The sequence below is a fragment of the Pipistrellus hanaki genome, assembly GCF_964339955.1.
Source record: "Pipistrellus hanaki genome assembly, chromosome: 7".
NCBI lineage: Eukaryota > Metazoa > Chordata > Mammalia > Chiroptera > Vespertilionidae > Pipistrellus > Pipistrellus hanaki.
In genome coordinates this window covers 3,335,413-3,350,527 of record NC_140509.1, presented here as the reverse complement: position 1 = coordinate 3,350,527, position 15,115 = coordinate 3,335,413, and the positions used below count along the sequence as shown (strand labels likewise).

At 63.5% G+C, this 15,115-nt stretch overlaps 3 protein-coding genes and 1 long non-coding RNA gene across 11 annotated transcripts in view; 2 read left to right on the top strand and 2 right to left on the bottom strand.

The window, feature by feature from the left end:
* The window catches only part of LOC311626233, a 1,185,289-nt gene that overhangs the window by 520,328 nt on the left and 649,846 nt on the right, over window positions 1-15,115 (top strand). The window lies entirely within an intron of this gene.
* Window positions 19-2,237, bottom strand: RNF5 (ring finger protein 5). Of its 2 annotated transcripts, XM_084891273.1 has the most exons (6): window positions 2,037-2,235; window positions 1,170-1,188; window positions 964-1,076; window positions 824-878; window positions 633-750; window positions 19-552 (listed from the first exon to the last, which is right to left on the bottom strand). In XM_084891273.1, the coding sequence occupies exons 1-6, from the start codon at window positions 2,174-2,176 to the stop codon at window positions 455-457; spliced, it is 543 nt and encodes a 180-aa protein (XP_084747399.1). In that variant the 5' UTR covers window positions 2,177-2,235; the 3' UTR covers window positions 19-454. The 2 variants fall into 2 exon arrangements, with proteins under 2 accessions (XP_084747399.1, XP_084747400.1); XM_084891274.1 differs by lacking the exon at window positions 1,170-1,188 and having other exon boundaries at window positions 2,037-2,237.
* Window positions 2,739-11,492, top strand: AGPAT1 (1-acylglycerol-3-phosphate O-acyltransferase 1). Of its 4 annotated transcripts, none has more exons than XM_084891207.1 (7): window positions 2,739-3,085; window positions 8,440-8,648; window positions 8,845-8,978; window positions 9,392-9,567; window positions 9,675-9,770; window positions 9,875-9,947; window positions 10,407-11,492. In XM_084891207.1, the coding sequence occupies exons 1-7, from the start codon at window positions 3,020-3,022 to the stop codon at window positions 10,586-10,588; spliced, it is 936 nt and encodes a 311-aa protein (XP_084747333.1). In that variant the 5' UTR covers window positions 2,739-3,019; the 3' UTR covers window positions 10,589-11,492. The 4 variants fall into 4 exon arrangements, with proteins under 4 accessions (XP_084747333.1, XP_084747332.1, XP_084747335.1 ...); XM_084891206.1 differs by lacking the exon at window positions 2,739-3,085 and adding an exon at window positions 3,342-3,489; XM_084891209.1 differs by lacking the exon at window positions 2,739-3,085 and adding an exon at window positions 3,786-3,823.
* On the bottom strand, window positions 11,289-14,719 carry EGFL8 (EGF like domain multiple 8). 4 transcript variants are annotated; one of them, XM_084891186.1, is made up of 8 exons: window positions 14,700-14,719; window positions 13,686-13,811; window positions 13,409-13,531; window positions 13,222-13,334; window positions 13,049-13,144; window positions 12,777-12,947; window positions 11,798-12,110; window positions 11,289-11,698 (listed from the first exon to the last, which is right to left on the bottom strand). In XM_084891186.1, exons 1-8 carry the CDS (start codon window positions 14,702-14,704, stop codon window positions 11,323-11,325), a joined length of 1,323 nt encoding a protein of 440 aa, XP_084747312.1. In that variant the 5' UTR covers window positions 14,705-14,719; the 3' UTR covers window positions 11,289-11,322. The 4 variants fall into 4 exon arrangements, with proteins under 4 accessions (XP_084747312.1, XP_084747313.1, XP_084747314.1 ...); XM_084891189.1 differs by lacking the exon at window positions 14,700-14,719 and having other exon boundaries at window positions 11,419-11,698; window positions 11,798-11,951; window positions 12,022-12,110; window positions 13,686-14,216; XM_084891187.1 differs by lacking the exon at window positions 14,700-14,719 and having other exon boundaries at window positions 13,686-13,805.

Here is a 15,115-nt window from a genome sequence, read left to right as displayed (position 1 = left end):
AGGACAAAGGCGGCAGAGTTCCCATCAATAATCTTGTTTATTGAGCGTGTGATAAAGGAGTCAGGAGAGGGAGCACTTAGTCAGAACCCACAGTAGGTCCTGGGGAGAGGAAATTAAATTAAATCAAGGGGGAGGTCAGGGAGAGTCAGAGGGAGCCTTGCCCACCTTTCAAAATCAAATCAAGAAACGGGGGGACGCACGGGATGAGGAAAGAGGAGAAACAGACCTTCTCTTCAGTCCCTCTCCCCGCGCTGGAGGGGCTGCGCGGAGGGCGCAGTGAGAGCGGCCCGAGGCGGCCCCTCCGTTCCCCGGCCCCGCCCGGGCCCCACGGGCAGTGCGCTCCCCACCCCGCCCGGAGAGTGGCCCACGGAAGGGCCCAGGCGTGAGGAAGGGTCAGCGGGGACCCCAATACTGATTCTCCTCTGGCTGGAGGTGGGCAGAAAGGAGACACGGCTCAAATACTGAGCAGCCAGAAAAAGAAGAAAATGGCGAGAAACAGGAAGAGAGAGTCCTGCCAGCTGGAGGCCGGGTGGCCCTGTCCCAGATCCGCACCTGGAGGAGAAAGGAGGCTGAGGCAGAAGCACCCTCTCCGGGGAGGAGGGGCGGAGGGGGTTGGGGCTCCCCGCTCGCACCTGCGCCGCGGCGGAATGGCTCATGGGTGTTGAAGACGGTGGTGAAAAATCCGAAGGGAAAGGCGCCCACGCCGAACGAGAAGTGAAAGGCCCCGGGATCGCCGAACGGCTGGAAGCCCTGCGGGGGCAGAGGGAGCCGGGTGAGCTGCCTGAGGCTTTGGCAAGGAAGGGACCCGTCAGACCAGACTCACCCCTCTGCTCTCCGGAGCTGGTCGCCGGCCCTGGGGGCGGGGGGGCGTTTTCAACCTGAGGAAGGAGAGAGGGACACCAACGTGAAATGTCCCTCTGCTTCCACACCCTCCCGCCTTCCCTGGCACCCGCCTTCTCTCACCTGGGATCCTGGGGCTTCTGGCTCCCCCGCCCATAAAGGGGGACCACCTTCTCTCTGCTGATGCCAGCTTTACACACGGGGCACTCCTGCCGCTCTGGCCGCGTCTCCAGCCACTGGGGGGGAAAGGAAGTGGTTTCCAGTATGCAGCAGGTCCGCCAGCTCCTCAGACCTCCCCATTTCCCTCGTCATCTCTTCTGAGTACGCACCTGATGAAGACAGGGCCAACTGGATGGGGGGAAAAAAAAGGTCAAACTAGCTACAGGAAGGAGACACAGACCCGACCTCCGAGCCCCATCTCGCCCCCAATTCCCAAGCATCACCGGCTGTTTCTCTTCGTATTGTCTGCCCCCTCTTCGAGGCCTTCCTGCTTTTCTAATCTTCCAACGCAAAGTTTCATCCACCCCACCCCCACCCCCACCCCACACACACTCATCCCCTCCCTTCTCCCTTTGACTTAGTTTTCAACCACCCCTTTCCAGATCTCCTCTTTCAGTCCCAGCCCCATCCTTGCCCCACACCCATCACTCCCCAACCCAAACCTAATTCGCCCCACCCGCCCCACTCCTTTTCCTCTCTCCCAGGCACATGAAGTCCCTGTTGCCACAACCCTCCAACCTCTCACGCTGTCCCTCCAAGTGCCCTTGTCCCCAGGGCATACCAGCCCGCCCCTGACATAGCTCACCGGAATGTGGTCCCGCATTCCCTAGTCTCCCCCACTCAACGAATGCCTCTCCTACCCGTTGAGTCTAATGCGTTTCCACCTGCATAGCTACGACCCCTCTCTTATCTGGGGTAAGGAAGCTCGGGTCTCCCCTATACAGATGTGCGCTCCACCCTCGCCCCGTTTCTCCAGATCACACCACTCGCTCCCGCTCCTAGCTCCTGCGCCTCTGCTTTTCAGTCTGGTCGTACAGATGAGCCCCACACACACCCAGAAAGACGTACGCTCCCTCCTCCGGGCTCATCTATGGGGAGGTGCCCTCCGATTATCCGTGTGATTTGTGATCCCCCGCCCCCAGCCCGCCCCGTGCGGAGGTGAGCCCCACTCCTCTCGCCCGCTGCCCGCTTCTCACCAGTACAGGTGGCCACACATACTGATCACAGCCTCCCGAGCCGTCTCCAGACATATATTACATTCGAAGGTGGCGCCCGCCCCGCCCCGCTCGCAGTTTGGCCCTTCGGGGCCCCCATCCTCCTCCTCCGCTGCTGCCATGGCCCGTTCGGTTTCGCCCCCACAAACCCCTAAGTCCCCGCAAACACACAAATACAAGCCCCAACAAACAAGAGACCGCCTCCCGCTCACGATCATTGGAGAGGCCTAAAGGTGTTTTCATCGCGATTGGTCTGAGTGCCTGCCAATCACTCAGGACGCGCCATAAAGGATTGGTCCGGAGGCGGGGGAGGAAGAGGTTTGCGCGGCCTGCCCTTGCCCTATGACTATTGGCTCATGCAGTCGCCGTCGCTGGCGTGCTCTGCCATTCGCCCGCCGCCGGGACAAGGGAAGCTTTATTGGTGTGGGTAGCTGCCAGTCATGTCCAAAGGCCAGAAGCAATTGGCTCAGGACTGCCCTTGCTTTCCTTTCCTTCCTCTTTCTCAGAAGGTCCGGACTCCTATTGGACTTTGGAGCGTATGACTCAACGGCAATTGACTGGCTGGGCTCGACGGAAACTGGTGATTAGGCAGTGCGCGTGCGCAGCAGGCGGCGGGAAGGGGTGGACCAATCCCGGGAGCGCTGAGCTTTCTGCGGGCCCGCCCTGCACCTCTATCTCGTCGTCATGGCGACTGCTCTACAATTGGCTGGGTTCGGGTCCAAAGGATTCGGCTCAGCCTCCTCCGAGTGCTCGGGCTGCGGCATCCCTCGCCCGATTGGCCCGTTTCCTTCGCCCCTAATTGGCCGAGATCGGGAGAGACGGCGAAGAGCTCAGGAAAAAGGGCAAAACGGGGGTCGCAGGGTTCAAAATGGCCCCGGCCTCCTTCGGTGACGTAGGGAACAAAACTTGGGGCCGCCCCTCCCTCTCAGTGAAGAATGGGGAGCCCGCCTTAGCCCGACGCCGGGATGGTGCGAGCCTCGACCCGCGGCGCTGGTGTTAACGGCCTCCCGCGGCTGGACTCGGCCCGCCCTGTAGGTCCCCCGGAGCAGAACCGAAGCCAGACCCTGTGTAAAGGGCGGCAGGCCGCTGGCCCGCCCCGGCCTAGGCCTCCGCGGCGAGGCGCCCAGTCCCCTTCGGAGCGGCTGCGGGGCCGGGCGCTCCTGAAGGCGACCTGGGCCCGCCCCGCCCGCCGTGGGAGATGCCGGGCCGCGGGCCTCCCGGGGCCTTTGTTCCGCAGTCAGTGAGCCTCAGGGCGGCCCGGGGAGCGGGTTTCGGAAACCCGGGCGCCAGGCCTGGGCGTCGTCCTCCGGGCGTGCGGGCCGCTCGGCGGGGGCGGGGCGGCGGGCGCCTGATAAGCGCGGCCGGCGGCGGAGGGTCAGGGCAAGTGGCCGGGCGAGCGGCGGAGACCGAGCAGGAGGCAGATAGGATGATCCTGGTAAAGGGACTGCGGGACACGGGCTGGGCTCCACACACGCCTTCAGAATTGAGGCGTGCCTGTCCCAGAGGAAACCAGCACCCCCCGCCCCCAAAAGCAGCCCAGTGCCCGGTCCCGTGTGAAGATGGGTGCGCCGGCTGCGCGGGGAGAGACGGAGGCCGGAGAGCTGAGGCGGCGGCGCGGGGAGGCGGGCCCTCCCCCGGGGAGAGGGCGGCGGGAGGGGGAGCGGGGAGGGGAGGAGGGAGGGGACAAAGAGACCCCGCTGGGGGCCGGGTGAGGTGAGGCCAGAGGATGGAGCCCTGAGGGACGGGGGAGGCTCGGGCTCGGCGTCTAGGTCCGTCATGAATCTTTGGGATTGAATGGGGACCAGAAGGGGCCTCGGAGAGGAGCTGCGGGAACGGGCTGCAGCCGGGGGCCGCGGAGGAAGGCGGCACCGGGGAGGGTGGAGGAGAGCCGCGGACGGGAGAAGGGGCGAGCGCAGCCCGCGGGGCCGCCGCCGAGGAGGTGATGGAGGAGGATGCGCTGCAGGCCCGGCCCAGCCCGCCGCGGGGCCGCTAGCGGGAGGACACGCCCGGGTGCCTGGGAGGCGATTGGCAAAACAGGCCGCCCATCACCGCCCCCCACTTCCTTTCCGGCCCCGGAAACCGGCGGCGTCGGGGGTGGGGGGATAGCGGCAGCAGCAGCCCAGCCCTCGGAGACAGCAGGAAGGGTGGGAGGGAGCTGGGGGCCAGCCCCCACCATTCCTGCCGCCATGGGCCCTGCCTCCCACTCTCGCCTCCCCTCCATCGGCCGGGGCTAGGATACCCCCAAGCCCGTCGCCCCCTTGGCGCCGACACCCCGAACGAGGCAGAGACACAGCCGCCCGCCGCCTCCGCTGCCGCAGCCTGGCCGGGGAGGGGGCCGGCCCCCCAGGCTCCCCTCCCCACTGAGGTGGGGGCAGGAAGGGAGGGGAGGGGAGGGGGTGGGGGAGAGGATGGGGCTGGGAGAGGGTTGCTGGGAAGAGGAGAACCGCCGGGGGAGAGGGTTGCTGGGGGAAGGAGGGGGGACCTGAGGGGGAGGAAGGATGGAAGAGGGAGAATTGGAGGCGCTGCGAGTCGTGGGAAGGGTGTGGACAGGGAGTCCTGGGCAGGGAATTCCTGCGCTCCCCAATCCCAATTCCTTTCCTTGCCCTTTGGCCCCACTTGATTCTTGGAGGGTTGGGGCCGGGAGGAGGCCGCTATGCCATGGCCCTCCCTCCCTCAGCAGAATTTGCTTCCCAGGAATGCCCTCAGACTGGTCTCCCATCAGGCGCAGGGCCTCTTGCTCCCCTGGCTTCCCCGCTGCTCCCCTCGGACCAGGTGTTTCTGGGTTGAATCTGTGTACCGTGCACAGTATGCTTGTGTGCAGCTAGGTTGTCCCGTGCTCCCCGCGGGCTGTGAAGAAGTGCTGTTACTTCCCGTCAGAATTGCCCATTCTCATCTTAGTCCATGTCTCACGTCTAGTCTCCACATGTTCAGGTGTGAGTTTTCATGTACATATTGCATCTATTATTGGCTTCATGTTTCTTGCGCATAAACTTGGGCATGTAGAGATTATACCGTGTTCCCATCATATGCATCGGTCTTCATGTGTGGGATCCATGGCTTACCTGACGAGCACACGCTCCTTTCATAATCCGGTTGGCCTCTTTGCTGTGTATATTTTCCCAGTCAGGGTTCACTTTACACATATCGTGCTCCTTCACATGATGTGCTGATTTGACATGTCCAACATGCTATGGTCACACATACTATTAATTACTTCTTAATTTTACTGGCATTATGTTTTGGGAGTCAGTGCTCGTTAACCCATTTGGCGCTCTGTTGTGTTTATCAATCCTGGGTATTGCTGCTCCAGAGAGGATCTTATAATATTACTATGCATATTAGAGAGGGTAACGGGGCCTCCATCTCCCCAAAGAGCCCCGTCCAGGTGCCTTACCTGCTGCCTTCCTGGCCTGTGTCGCTTCCTGCACGTGATCTCTCCGGGGGTGTGTCGCCCCGGTCAGCCCTGCTGTGCACATCATCTGTCCCCGCTCTGCACTGTTGGCATGTATTTGGTGACAGCAGCATCTTTCCCGTGGCATGCTAATCCCCATTCTGGATGTTTCTCTGTGTGTGTGTGTGTGTGTGTGTGTGTGATGGTATGTGCCATCCTGATGGTTGCCACTCTGTGCTTTCATTGTGGCCGGGCGTCGCGTGGCTTGGTGTGCCCACTGCTTCCTCGGTGACTTCTTTTCATAGCTAACATCCTCAGGAGGTAGCTAGCTTACTCATGCTCAGGCTCATGGTGTGTCCAGCAATGTTTATGAGTGCCTTCTCTGCCTCCTCCTGGCCCGGGCATCGGGGATAAGACAGAGTCGCTGTCCTCAAGCTGCTTCCAGACTAGCGAGGGAGCAGGCAGTGAGCAGTGGCAGCGGTTGAAGGTGAGTGGTTCTCACGCTCACCGGGAAGGCCTGCTCAAGCACAGATCAATGGGCCCAGCACCCAGGGTTTCTGACCAGGAGATCTGGGGTGAAGTCCAACAAGTTGCATTTCCAACCTTTGAGAACCAGTGATTAGGATCAAAGGGTAAAGAGAAGTCGGGCCTCGCAGGCTTCAGAAAGACCTCCAGCTCACGGCACAGCTGAGGGAGGCAGGTGACGGGGTGGAAGGCGTCCCAGCCAAAACGCACGGAAGCCTGGAACGTCCTGGCGTGAGAGGAGCTGAAGAAAATCAGTTCGGAGGAAAAGGCGTTTGTGGGCGTGTGTCCAAGAAGTAAGCAGAAGTCAACTTGTCCAGAGGGCCTTTAGGCAAGACAGGAAAAGGCCCAGCTGTGTGTGACAGAATCTGGTTGCCCCATGGAAGGGGGATTGAAGAGGAGGAGGGATTGAAGAAGAGGAGGGATTGAAGAGGAGGAGGGATTGAAGAGGAGGAGGGATTGAAGGGTTGGGAACCTGTTGCAAAAGTCCCGCTGAGAAACCCCGGTCCACACTCGCAGGGGCGTGGGCTGAGGGCGCTGAAGCTGCCATTCCAGGGCTGGCATCTCCTCTCCTCCACGGCCTGCTGCCTTCGCTCTGGGCCTGGGCTGGCCTTTGAGCACAGCCTTCCTGTCCTGGGAGGAATGTCTTTGGCCGTGACAGTATTTACTGGAACTCCGTTTTTGGGAACTGGGACCCTGCCCCCACAGTGGGACAGCAGCGGGGAGGAAGAAGGAAGAGCCCAGGAGGCAGGTTCTGGGCGCCCGTCCGTCTTCCTCTTCCAGGGAAGTGGCGTGATGTCCCTTGTACTCTGCCCTCTTCTCTCTCTGGGAGGCCTTCCCCTCTGTGCGTGCCCGGCCAGGCTGCTGGAGGGCGGGAAGGAGTGGTGGGATCCGCTTGCCTGTCTGTGGAGGTAGGATTGATTGGTGTAGTGACTCCTGGTCCGTCCATGGCTTTATCTGGAATGGGAGGCCGTGCGGGTGGAGAGGGATATTCTAGGTATGCATTCCCATCTTCATCTGTCACTGGATGGGAGCGTAAATGTGTGTGTGTGTGTGTGTGTGTGTGTGTGCGCGCGCGCGCCGGGCCGTCTTGTGTGTCTTGCCTGCGTGACAGAGCCTTCATTCTTGTCAGCCAGCCTTGAGAATGTCTGTGGGTGTTGGAGACTTGCGCTGTGGCTGCTGTGTGCACCTGGGTAATATGCACACAGATGGCGGGAGCTGAGTGGTGAGGGGCACGGCTGCTTAGGTTGAAGCTAGGAAGTGCCTCTCAAGTAAGTTACTGAACTTTTCTGGCCTATTTCCTATAACATGTAAACTTTGTGGTTTAACGTAGTGTATAGTATATGTAAACCAGCCCTGTCTAACACAAATATAATGCATGCCACGTATGTAATCTTTAATTTTTCTTTGTAATCTTCACCTGAGGATATTTTTTCCATTTATTACTTTTTAATATTTTTTATTGATTTTTTTACAAAGAGGAAGAGAGAGGGATAGAGAGTTAGAAACATGGATGAGAGAGAATCATCGACCAGCCGCCTCCTGCACACCCCCTACCGGGGATGTGCCCACAGCCAAGGTACATGCTTCTGACCAGAATCGAATCTGGGATCCTTCAGTCCGCAGACCGACACTCTAGCCACTGAGCCAAACCGGTTTCGGCATCCATTTATTTTTTTTAGAGAGAGTGGAAGGAAGGAGAAAGGGGAGAGGAGAGAGAGAGAGAGAGAGAGAGAGAGAGAGAGAGAGAAACATCAGTGTGAGAGAGATACATCAATTGGTTGCCCTCTGCACATGCTCCAACCAGAGATCAAACCTGCAACCAAGGCACGTGCCCCTGACCCGAAATCGAACTCATGACCCTTTGGTCCGTGGGCCGGCACTCTAACCACTGAGCAGCCGGCCAGGGCTGTAATTTTTAATTTTTTGGTAGCTACATTGAAAAAGGTAAAAAGTAACAGGATGAAATTAATTTTAATCTATTGAACACAAAAGTTTGTAATTGCAAAATGTAATCAGTGTAAAAGGTTATTAAGGGACATTTTACATTCTGTTTTTCACTCAAAGTGTTTGAGATCTGATGTGCATTTTACATTTCTAGGACGTCTCAGTCTGCACTAGGCCACATTGCAGTGCTCAGCAGCCGGGGGTGGCTGGTGGCTGCTGGGTGGACAGCGCAGGTGGAGGCCCTTGTAAGACCTTACCAGCCACTAGTGTCAGCTCTCCTGTTGTCCTTTCAGTGTCACACATGTCACCTCTGTGGGTGCACATGTCTCCGCTCCCTGTGCATCTGAAGATATCTGGGCCTTCAGAGAGGGGGTGGGGGACCGGTCTCGAGCTCCCACTGCCCCTGCTCGGGGCTTCCTGAGTGGGTTTGGACGGGAGCCCTGGCCCCATCTTGTCTCCTGCCTTCTGCACCTCACCGCCCCGCCCCTCCAGGAATCAGGCCACTGTCCCTTGCCGTCCCTGCAGGTGACCAGCATGGACCTGTGGCCGGGGACATGGACGGTGCTGCTGCTGCTCTTCCTGCTGCTGCTCTTCCTGCTGCCCACGCTGTGGTTGTGCAGCCCCAGTGCCAAGTACTTCTTCAAGATGGCCTTCTACAATGGCTGGATCCTCTTCCTGGCCGTGCTCGCCATCCCCGTGTGCGCCGTGCGAGGACGCAACGTCGAGAACATGAAGTGAGGCCAGGGGTGCTGGGTGTGAGGGAACTAAGGGTCGGAGGCGAGCAGTGCGTGGGGAGGACGAGGGTGTGCAGGAGAGCCAGAGAGTCCGGGGACTGGAGGGGAGGATTGCAAAGATGTCGGGAGAGGGGAGCCGGGGCGTGCAGGTGGACGCCAGGGGACCCCCTGGAACCGCCTGCCGTGACACCCCTAGGATCTTGCGTCTGATGCTGCTCCACATCAAGTACCTGTACGGGATCCGAGTGGAGGTCCGAGGGGCTCACCACTTCCCTCCCTCCCAGCCCTACGTCGTGGTCTCCAACCACCAGAGCTCCCTCGACCTGCTTGGTGAGCCCCTCCTGGAACTCCCCTCCCCGCCCGCCATCCCTTCCTCTCCCCGGAGCTCCCCTCCCGCCATCCCTTCCTCTCCCCGGAGCTCCCCTCCCACCATCCCTTCCTCTCCCCGGAGCTTCCCTCCCACCATCCCTTCCTCTCCCCCGGAGCTCCCCTCCCGCCATCCCTTCCTCTCCCCGAGCTCTCCCCCGGAGCTTCCCCAGAATCCCCTCGGACGTGCTCACCTGCCTCCGCGGGGACGTGGCTGTCTTTCCCACATAAGCAGGGTGGAGGGCCTTTCGTCACCCTTCCCTCCATTGGGTGTCCCTGCCCTGCCGCCGTCGCCCTCCCTTATCCCCGGCCTGGTAGCGCAGCGATGGGCTGGGCGCCGTGGCCGCCTCCCCCTGACGCTCCGCTCACCCGCCCAGGGATGATGGAGGTGCTGCCCGGCCGCTGTGTGCCCATCGCCAAGCGGGAGCTACTGTGGGCTGGCTCTGCCGGGCTGGCCTGCTGGCTGGCCGGCGTCATCTTCATCGACCGGAAGCGCACCGGGGACGCCATCAGCGTCATGTCTGAGGTGGCCCAGACCCTGCTCACCCAGGACGTGAGTCCCTGGGGACGGGCGGCGGGTGGGGGACAGCTGCGAACAGCGGACAGGCGGGCTCAGGGAGCCGCACCACGTGGCCGCCTCCACAGACCCTCTTCCCCCAGGTGCGGGTCTGGGTTTTCCCCGAGGGCACGAGAAACCACAATGGCTCCATGCTGCCCTTCAAGCGTGGCGCCTTCCACCTCGCAGTGCAGGCCCAGGTGACGACTGCCCCCTCTGCCGGAGCCCCGCCCGCCACCCCTTCCTCCCGCGGAGCCCTCCGGGCCTCCGAGGGGAGCCCGGCTGACGGCCTTTCCCTCCCCAGGTCCCCATCGTCCCCATCGTCATGTCCTCCTATCAAGACTTCTACTGCAAAAAGGAGCGCCGCTTCACGTCGGGTGAGGCTCTGAGCAGACGGGGTGTGTGTGTGGGGGGACCCGAAAGGTCATGGCAGAGGCTAGAGGGACGTGTGTGTGTGTGTGTCCACTCCGGGCAGGACCGTGCGTGGCCACAGATCACTGCCAGGAAGTATTTTGAAGCGCCACCACAGGCGTTGGTTACTGTGGGCAGGAGAGAGAAGGCCTGTGTGCGGGGCTGCGCACTGGGCAGTGCGAGCTACACCCAGACAGAGGGGTGGAAGGGTGGAGTCAGGCTGGGGCTTGGGGAAGGCCGTGCGGGAGGGAGGCCTCGGGAACAGGCGCGACCGGCAGGCAGGGGGCCGTTGCCCGGAGGGGCCGTTGCCCGGCGCCCGGAGAAGAGCCCTAAAAGGTTGAGGAGAAGGGCAGCAGGAGAGCGCAGAAATGGCCCACCCGCGGGCAGAGGCGGGGACAGGCCTGACTGCCCCCCTCCCCTCCCAGGGCGATGTCAGGTGCGGGTGCTGCCCCCAGTGCCCACCGAAGGGCTGACACCGGATGACGTCCCAGCTCTGGCCGACAGGGTCCGGCATTCCATGCTCACCATTTTCCGGGAAATCTCCACCGACGGCAGGGGTGGTGGCGACTATCTGAAGAAACCCGGAGTCGGCGAGGCCCGGCTCTGAGTCCCCTCCGCCCACACCTGCCAGCCGGTGGGTTCGGGAGCAGGACCAAGCCCTCTTCCTCGTCCCCCGCCCTCCTTGGCCTCCTCCTGGGAGTCTTCAGCTTCTGAAGCGAATGTCGGCCCCTGCCCAGCTCCCCATGGACTCTCTTGCCTCGGTGCAGCCTCCACTCTGACCCCGCCTCCTGTGCCATGAGTCCTGGGACAGCTGCCCCCCTCCAGTGCTCACCTCACACAGCGGGAGCACTGCATCCTGCCCGGCGGACCTCCTTCCTCTGGTCCCCCTCCCCGACGTCGGCCAGTGGACTCCTCCGTTCCGTGGAAGTCCCCCCGCCTCCACGCCCGTGGATTCCGTGGACTCGTCGTCTGAGGAGGACTCCATGCTGGGCCTGGAACACCTCCGGCTCCTGGGACACTCCTCAGCGACTTCCCCCTCCCTCCGCGCGCCTCCGCCGGTGGGCTGGACTCCTCTCCCCCGAGGTCTCATTCCTGCCCGCCCAGTGCCCAGGACCGAGCACACTCCTGGGGCCAGTTCGGTCTTCACATTTCTGCTTCCCCTGTCCCCGTCCGTCCCCCCCCACCCCCCCCAGCTCTGGCACATTCCGAAGAGACGGGAGTGACTGCAGGCCGCACCGGCTCCGGGCTCCCAGGCTGGGGAAGCTCTGGCCCTGCTGGAGGGGAGGGGAGGGCTCTTAATTTATTTCTCTTTCTTTGAAGGTTTCCCGTTTGAGCCAGTTTTCATTTCCTCCCTGTGGCATTACCTCCCCGCCTCCCATCCCAGACCTGTGCCCACAACAGGGAGGGGCTGGGAGCAAAGGAGAGGGTGGGACTCCGTTTTTCATGTTGGTTTTTATTAATTATCTGGAAAACAGCAAGGAACCAAGAATAAAGATTGAGCGAGATCTGGACGCCAGCTGCCTTGGTTAAGTTGAAGGTCCCCACTCGGAGGGAGTCCCAGACTCGGTCCTTGGCGGCAGGTGGCCTTGTCTGCAGCGCCCCAGCTGGGAGCCGCAGAGGATGTGTCCGGCTTCCGTGTAAATCAGGGCCGGCTCTGCAGAGGGTCCTCATGGCCGCCCCTTGAGGCCTGGGCTCAGGCTGTTGTCCTCGCAGGAGCCTGGTTAGCGACAGGAGACAGCGGCTGTGGGTCCGGAGACAGCGGCTGTGGGTCCGGGGCGGGAAGGGAAGGGGCTGGTGGGGGGGACAGAGGACTCACAGGCGCCCAGCCTCTCCTCCAGCAGCAGCACCTGGTCGCTCAGAGAGTCTATCCTGTCGCCCCGGCCCCACAGCTCTGCCACCTGCTCTGGCCGCAGGTCTTCGGGTGGCACAGGCAGCACGGCTCGGACCCAGGCCCCAGCCTGCCCAGCCCACTGCAAAGGAGAGCCCGGGTGGTTGGGGTGGGCGCGCCCAGCTCCACGGGCAGCCCGAGCCCTGGCTCACCTGCTCCAGCCGCTCCAGGCGCCCACGCAGCTCCAGGATCTCTCGCCTCAGGGCGCGTTCCTCCCGCTCCTCCCGCTCCGCTTCCCGGACTGGCACGAAGGAGAGCGTGACCGCAGCCCGGTGCCCCCCGCCCCACCCCCCCATCTTTCCTCCCCGCCCCCCCTCACCCACCCCCTTCCCCCGCTCACCGCCCCCATCCCCCTCTCCCCGCACCCTGTGCCCCCACTCCTCCCCCTCCCCCGCTCACCGCCCCCATCCCCCTCTCCCCGCACCCTGTGCCCCCACTCCTCCCCCTCCCCCGCTCACCGCCCCCATCCCCCTCTCCCCGCACCCTGTGCCCCCACTCCTCCCCCTCCCCCGCTCACCGCCCCCATCCCCCTCTCCCCGCACCCTGTGCCCCCACTCCTCCTCCTCCCCCGCTCACCGCCCCCATCCCCCTCTCCCACGCACCCTGTGCCCCCTCCCCGCACCCTGTGGCCCCACTCCTCCCCCCCTCCGCGCACCCTGTGCCCCCATCCCCCCTTCACCCGCCCCCCTCCCCCCTCCCCGCACCCTGTGTCCCTATCCCCCCTCACCCGCCCCCCTCCCCCCTCCCCGCACCCTGTGCCCCTATCCCCCCCCTCACCCGCCCCCCTCCCCCCTCCCCGCACCCTGTGTCCCTATCCCCCCTCACCCGCCCCCCTCCCCCCTCCCCGCACCCTGTGCCCCCACTCCTCCCCCCTCCCCGCACCCTGCGCCCTCATCCCGCCCCTCACCCGCCACGCTGAGGACGCTGGCGCTGGTCGGCGGCTCCGGGGGCCCCTCTAGGCAGGTGCGCCCGTCGGGGCCCAGCACCAGGCCGCGGGGGCAGCCGCAGGCGAAGCTGCCCGCCGTGTTCAGGCAGCGGTGCGAGCAGAGGGCGACGCCGGCCCTGCATTCATCCACGTCTAGTACGGAAAGGGGGCGGGGGCTGAGGGTAGGGGGAGGGGGAGACTGGGAGGGCCGGCGTCCCCGAGGGGGGCTGGGAGGGGGCGGCGATCCGACTCACCCACGTGGCAGCGCCTCCCGCCCCAGCCGGGGGCGCACTCGCACCGGTCGGGCCGCACGCAGGCGCCGCCGTTCAGGCAGGGCTTAGCGCAGATGGCTGCGGGCAGGAAGGGCTTTGGCTCGGCTCCCTGCCCCCCGGCGCACCCCCGCCCCGGGGCCCAGGAGGGAGCTCACCTTCCTCGCAGGCGAGCGCCCCCGGATGCCGCTTCCTCCATCCCTGGCAGCACACGGCGTGCGTCTGCCGCACCTCCCTCCGCACCTCCCGCCAGGCTGCGCGGTACGTGGTCCTGGAGCACAGGGCGCCGTCTGAGCCGGCCTGCGGGCCGTCCTGCGGGTGCGTGGGGCCAGCTCCCGCCCTCACCTGTAGGTGCTGCAGACGCGCCTCCCCGGGCACAGGGTCAGGTAGGGCTTGTGCACGGGCTGGCTGTAGGACTCGTTGTAGCGGAGCGGGACCACCAGCGTCTGCTTGGAGCACACCCCCGGGCTGCACCGTGTGCGGGGAGGCGGGCGCTGAGCGGGCCAGGCCCCCGGCCCAGCCCTCCCTCCAGCTGACAGCCTCACCCCCATTCCAAACTTCGCTGGCCCCTGTGCCCCCACCCAGGTCTCCTGAACCTCTCAGCCCGCCCCCTCGTTGTCACCTCTCTCTGAGGGATCCGCCCTTGGACCCTTCGCCTGTCACCAGGAGGAGGAGGAGGGAGAGTCCGCTTAGGAGGGCGCACCGCTCAGCCCGGGACCCCATGCCGCTCCTGACTCCAGACTGCCGCCTGCAGGAAGGAGAGGTGAAGGCCGGCCGGCCCGCCCGCTCCCTGCTCCGGCGCCCGCCCTCCCCTGGAAGTGTGGGTGACAGCACGTTCATTAGTGTTCATTAGTGTTCGCTTGCACCCGTCACCAGGATGGCGGCTCGGGGGCGTGTACCTAACAGCACCCTTCCTTTAGCACCAGCCGGGCTCCCACCGGCCACCTCCCTCCCCTCACACACTGCCCTCCATGACCCTCTGACCTCCAACATGCCCTCTCCCCCTAATCTTCCTCCTTCAAAACCTTAGGTACTCCCCACGAGACCTCCCTCCTTCCACACAAACCCCACACCGTCACACACACCCTCACCAGACAACACCCCAACTCACACTCACTCTGAGGCCCTGAATGACCCCCACTTTCCCCATCGACATCCCTTGCCCACCTGCCTTTCCTCTCTCTGGGAGAGTCAGGCCCACCAGCCTCAGCAGCAGCGGCTCGACTGGTGGGCAGGCTGGGCTGCAGAGAGGAGGGGCCGGGCCACAGAGCCCTCCCATCCCTGCCCCCTCCCACCGGCTCCCCCTGGAGCTCCAGCTTGGTGTGCTCATGGGGTCCAAGTCTCACCACTTTCCCCACCCAGCAAAGGGCCCCGAGAAGTATCTTCCCAACTTCCTGAGGCCCCTTCTCTCTGGACCCCCCGAATCAGCAGAGGCCACTTGCTGTGTAACACTACAGCACCCTGGTCCCAGCCTCCCCCTTAAGCCCAACACTGACCGGGAGACCTGGGGGGCAGGGAACGAGTGGCAGAGAACACATGGGGTCAGGTCATGGGAGAAGAGACAAGATCGGCTGAGGAAAGAAGGGAAGTCAGCACAGAGGGGCAGGGGCAACCCGGGCACAAGGGGAAAACTGACCCCATTTCTCGATGACATTTGTCGGGGCCTGGGAGGGGGCACAGTTGAGTCAGCCGCCGCCCCCTCCGCGGGGGCAGACAGGGCCCTATTGTCTCCACCAAAATTCCTCCCTTCAGGGAAGAGGCGGCTCTTTGTCCGGCCCTCACCCCGCTCTGGTCTGCAAAGGTTAGAAAGGGGCCCAGGGAATGCGCACCCTGACCCTTACGCCCTGGGCTGGCCAGGACGTTCCGCCCATGAAGCTGGGGCACAAGCCACTGGGGCCCTGGGCTCAGCCCCCAACCTCAGCCTGGGACAGGAAGAGAATTGTCCTCAGCAGGAAAGAACCCACAGAGAATCAGGAACCCACACAGAATGGGCATTGAGAGAGCGGAAACACCAGGGGTCCCACCCCAGACCCGGCATCCGGGCACCCAGGC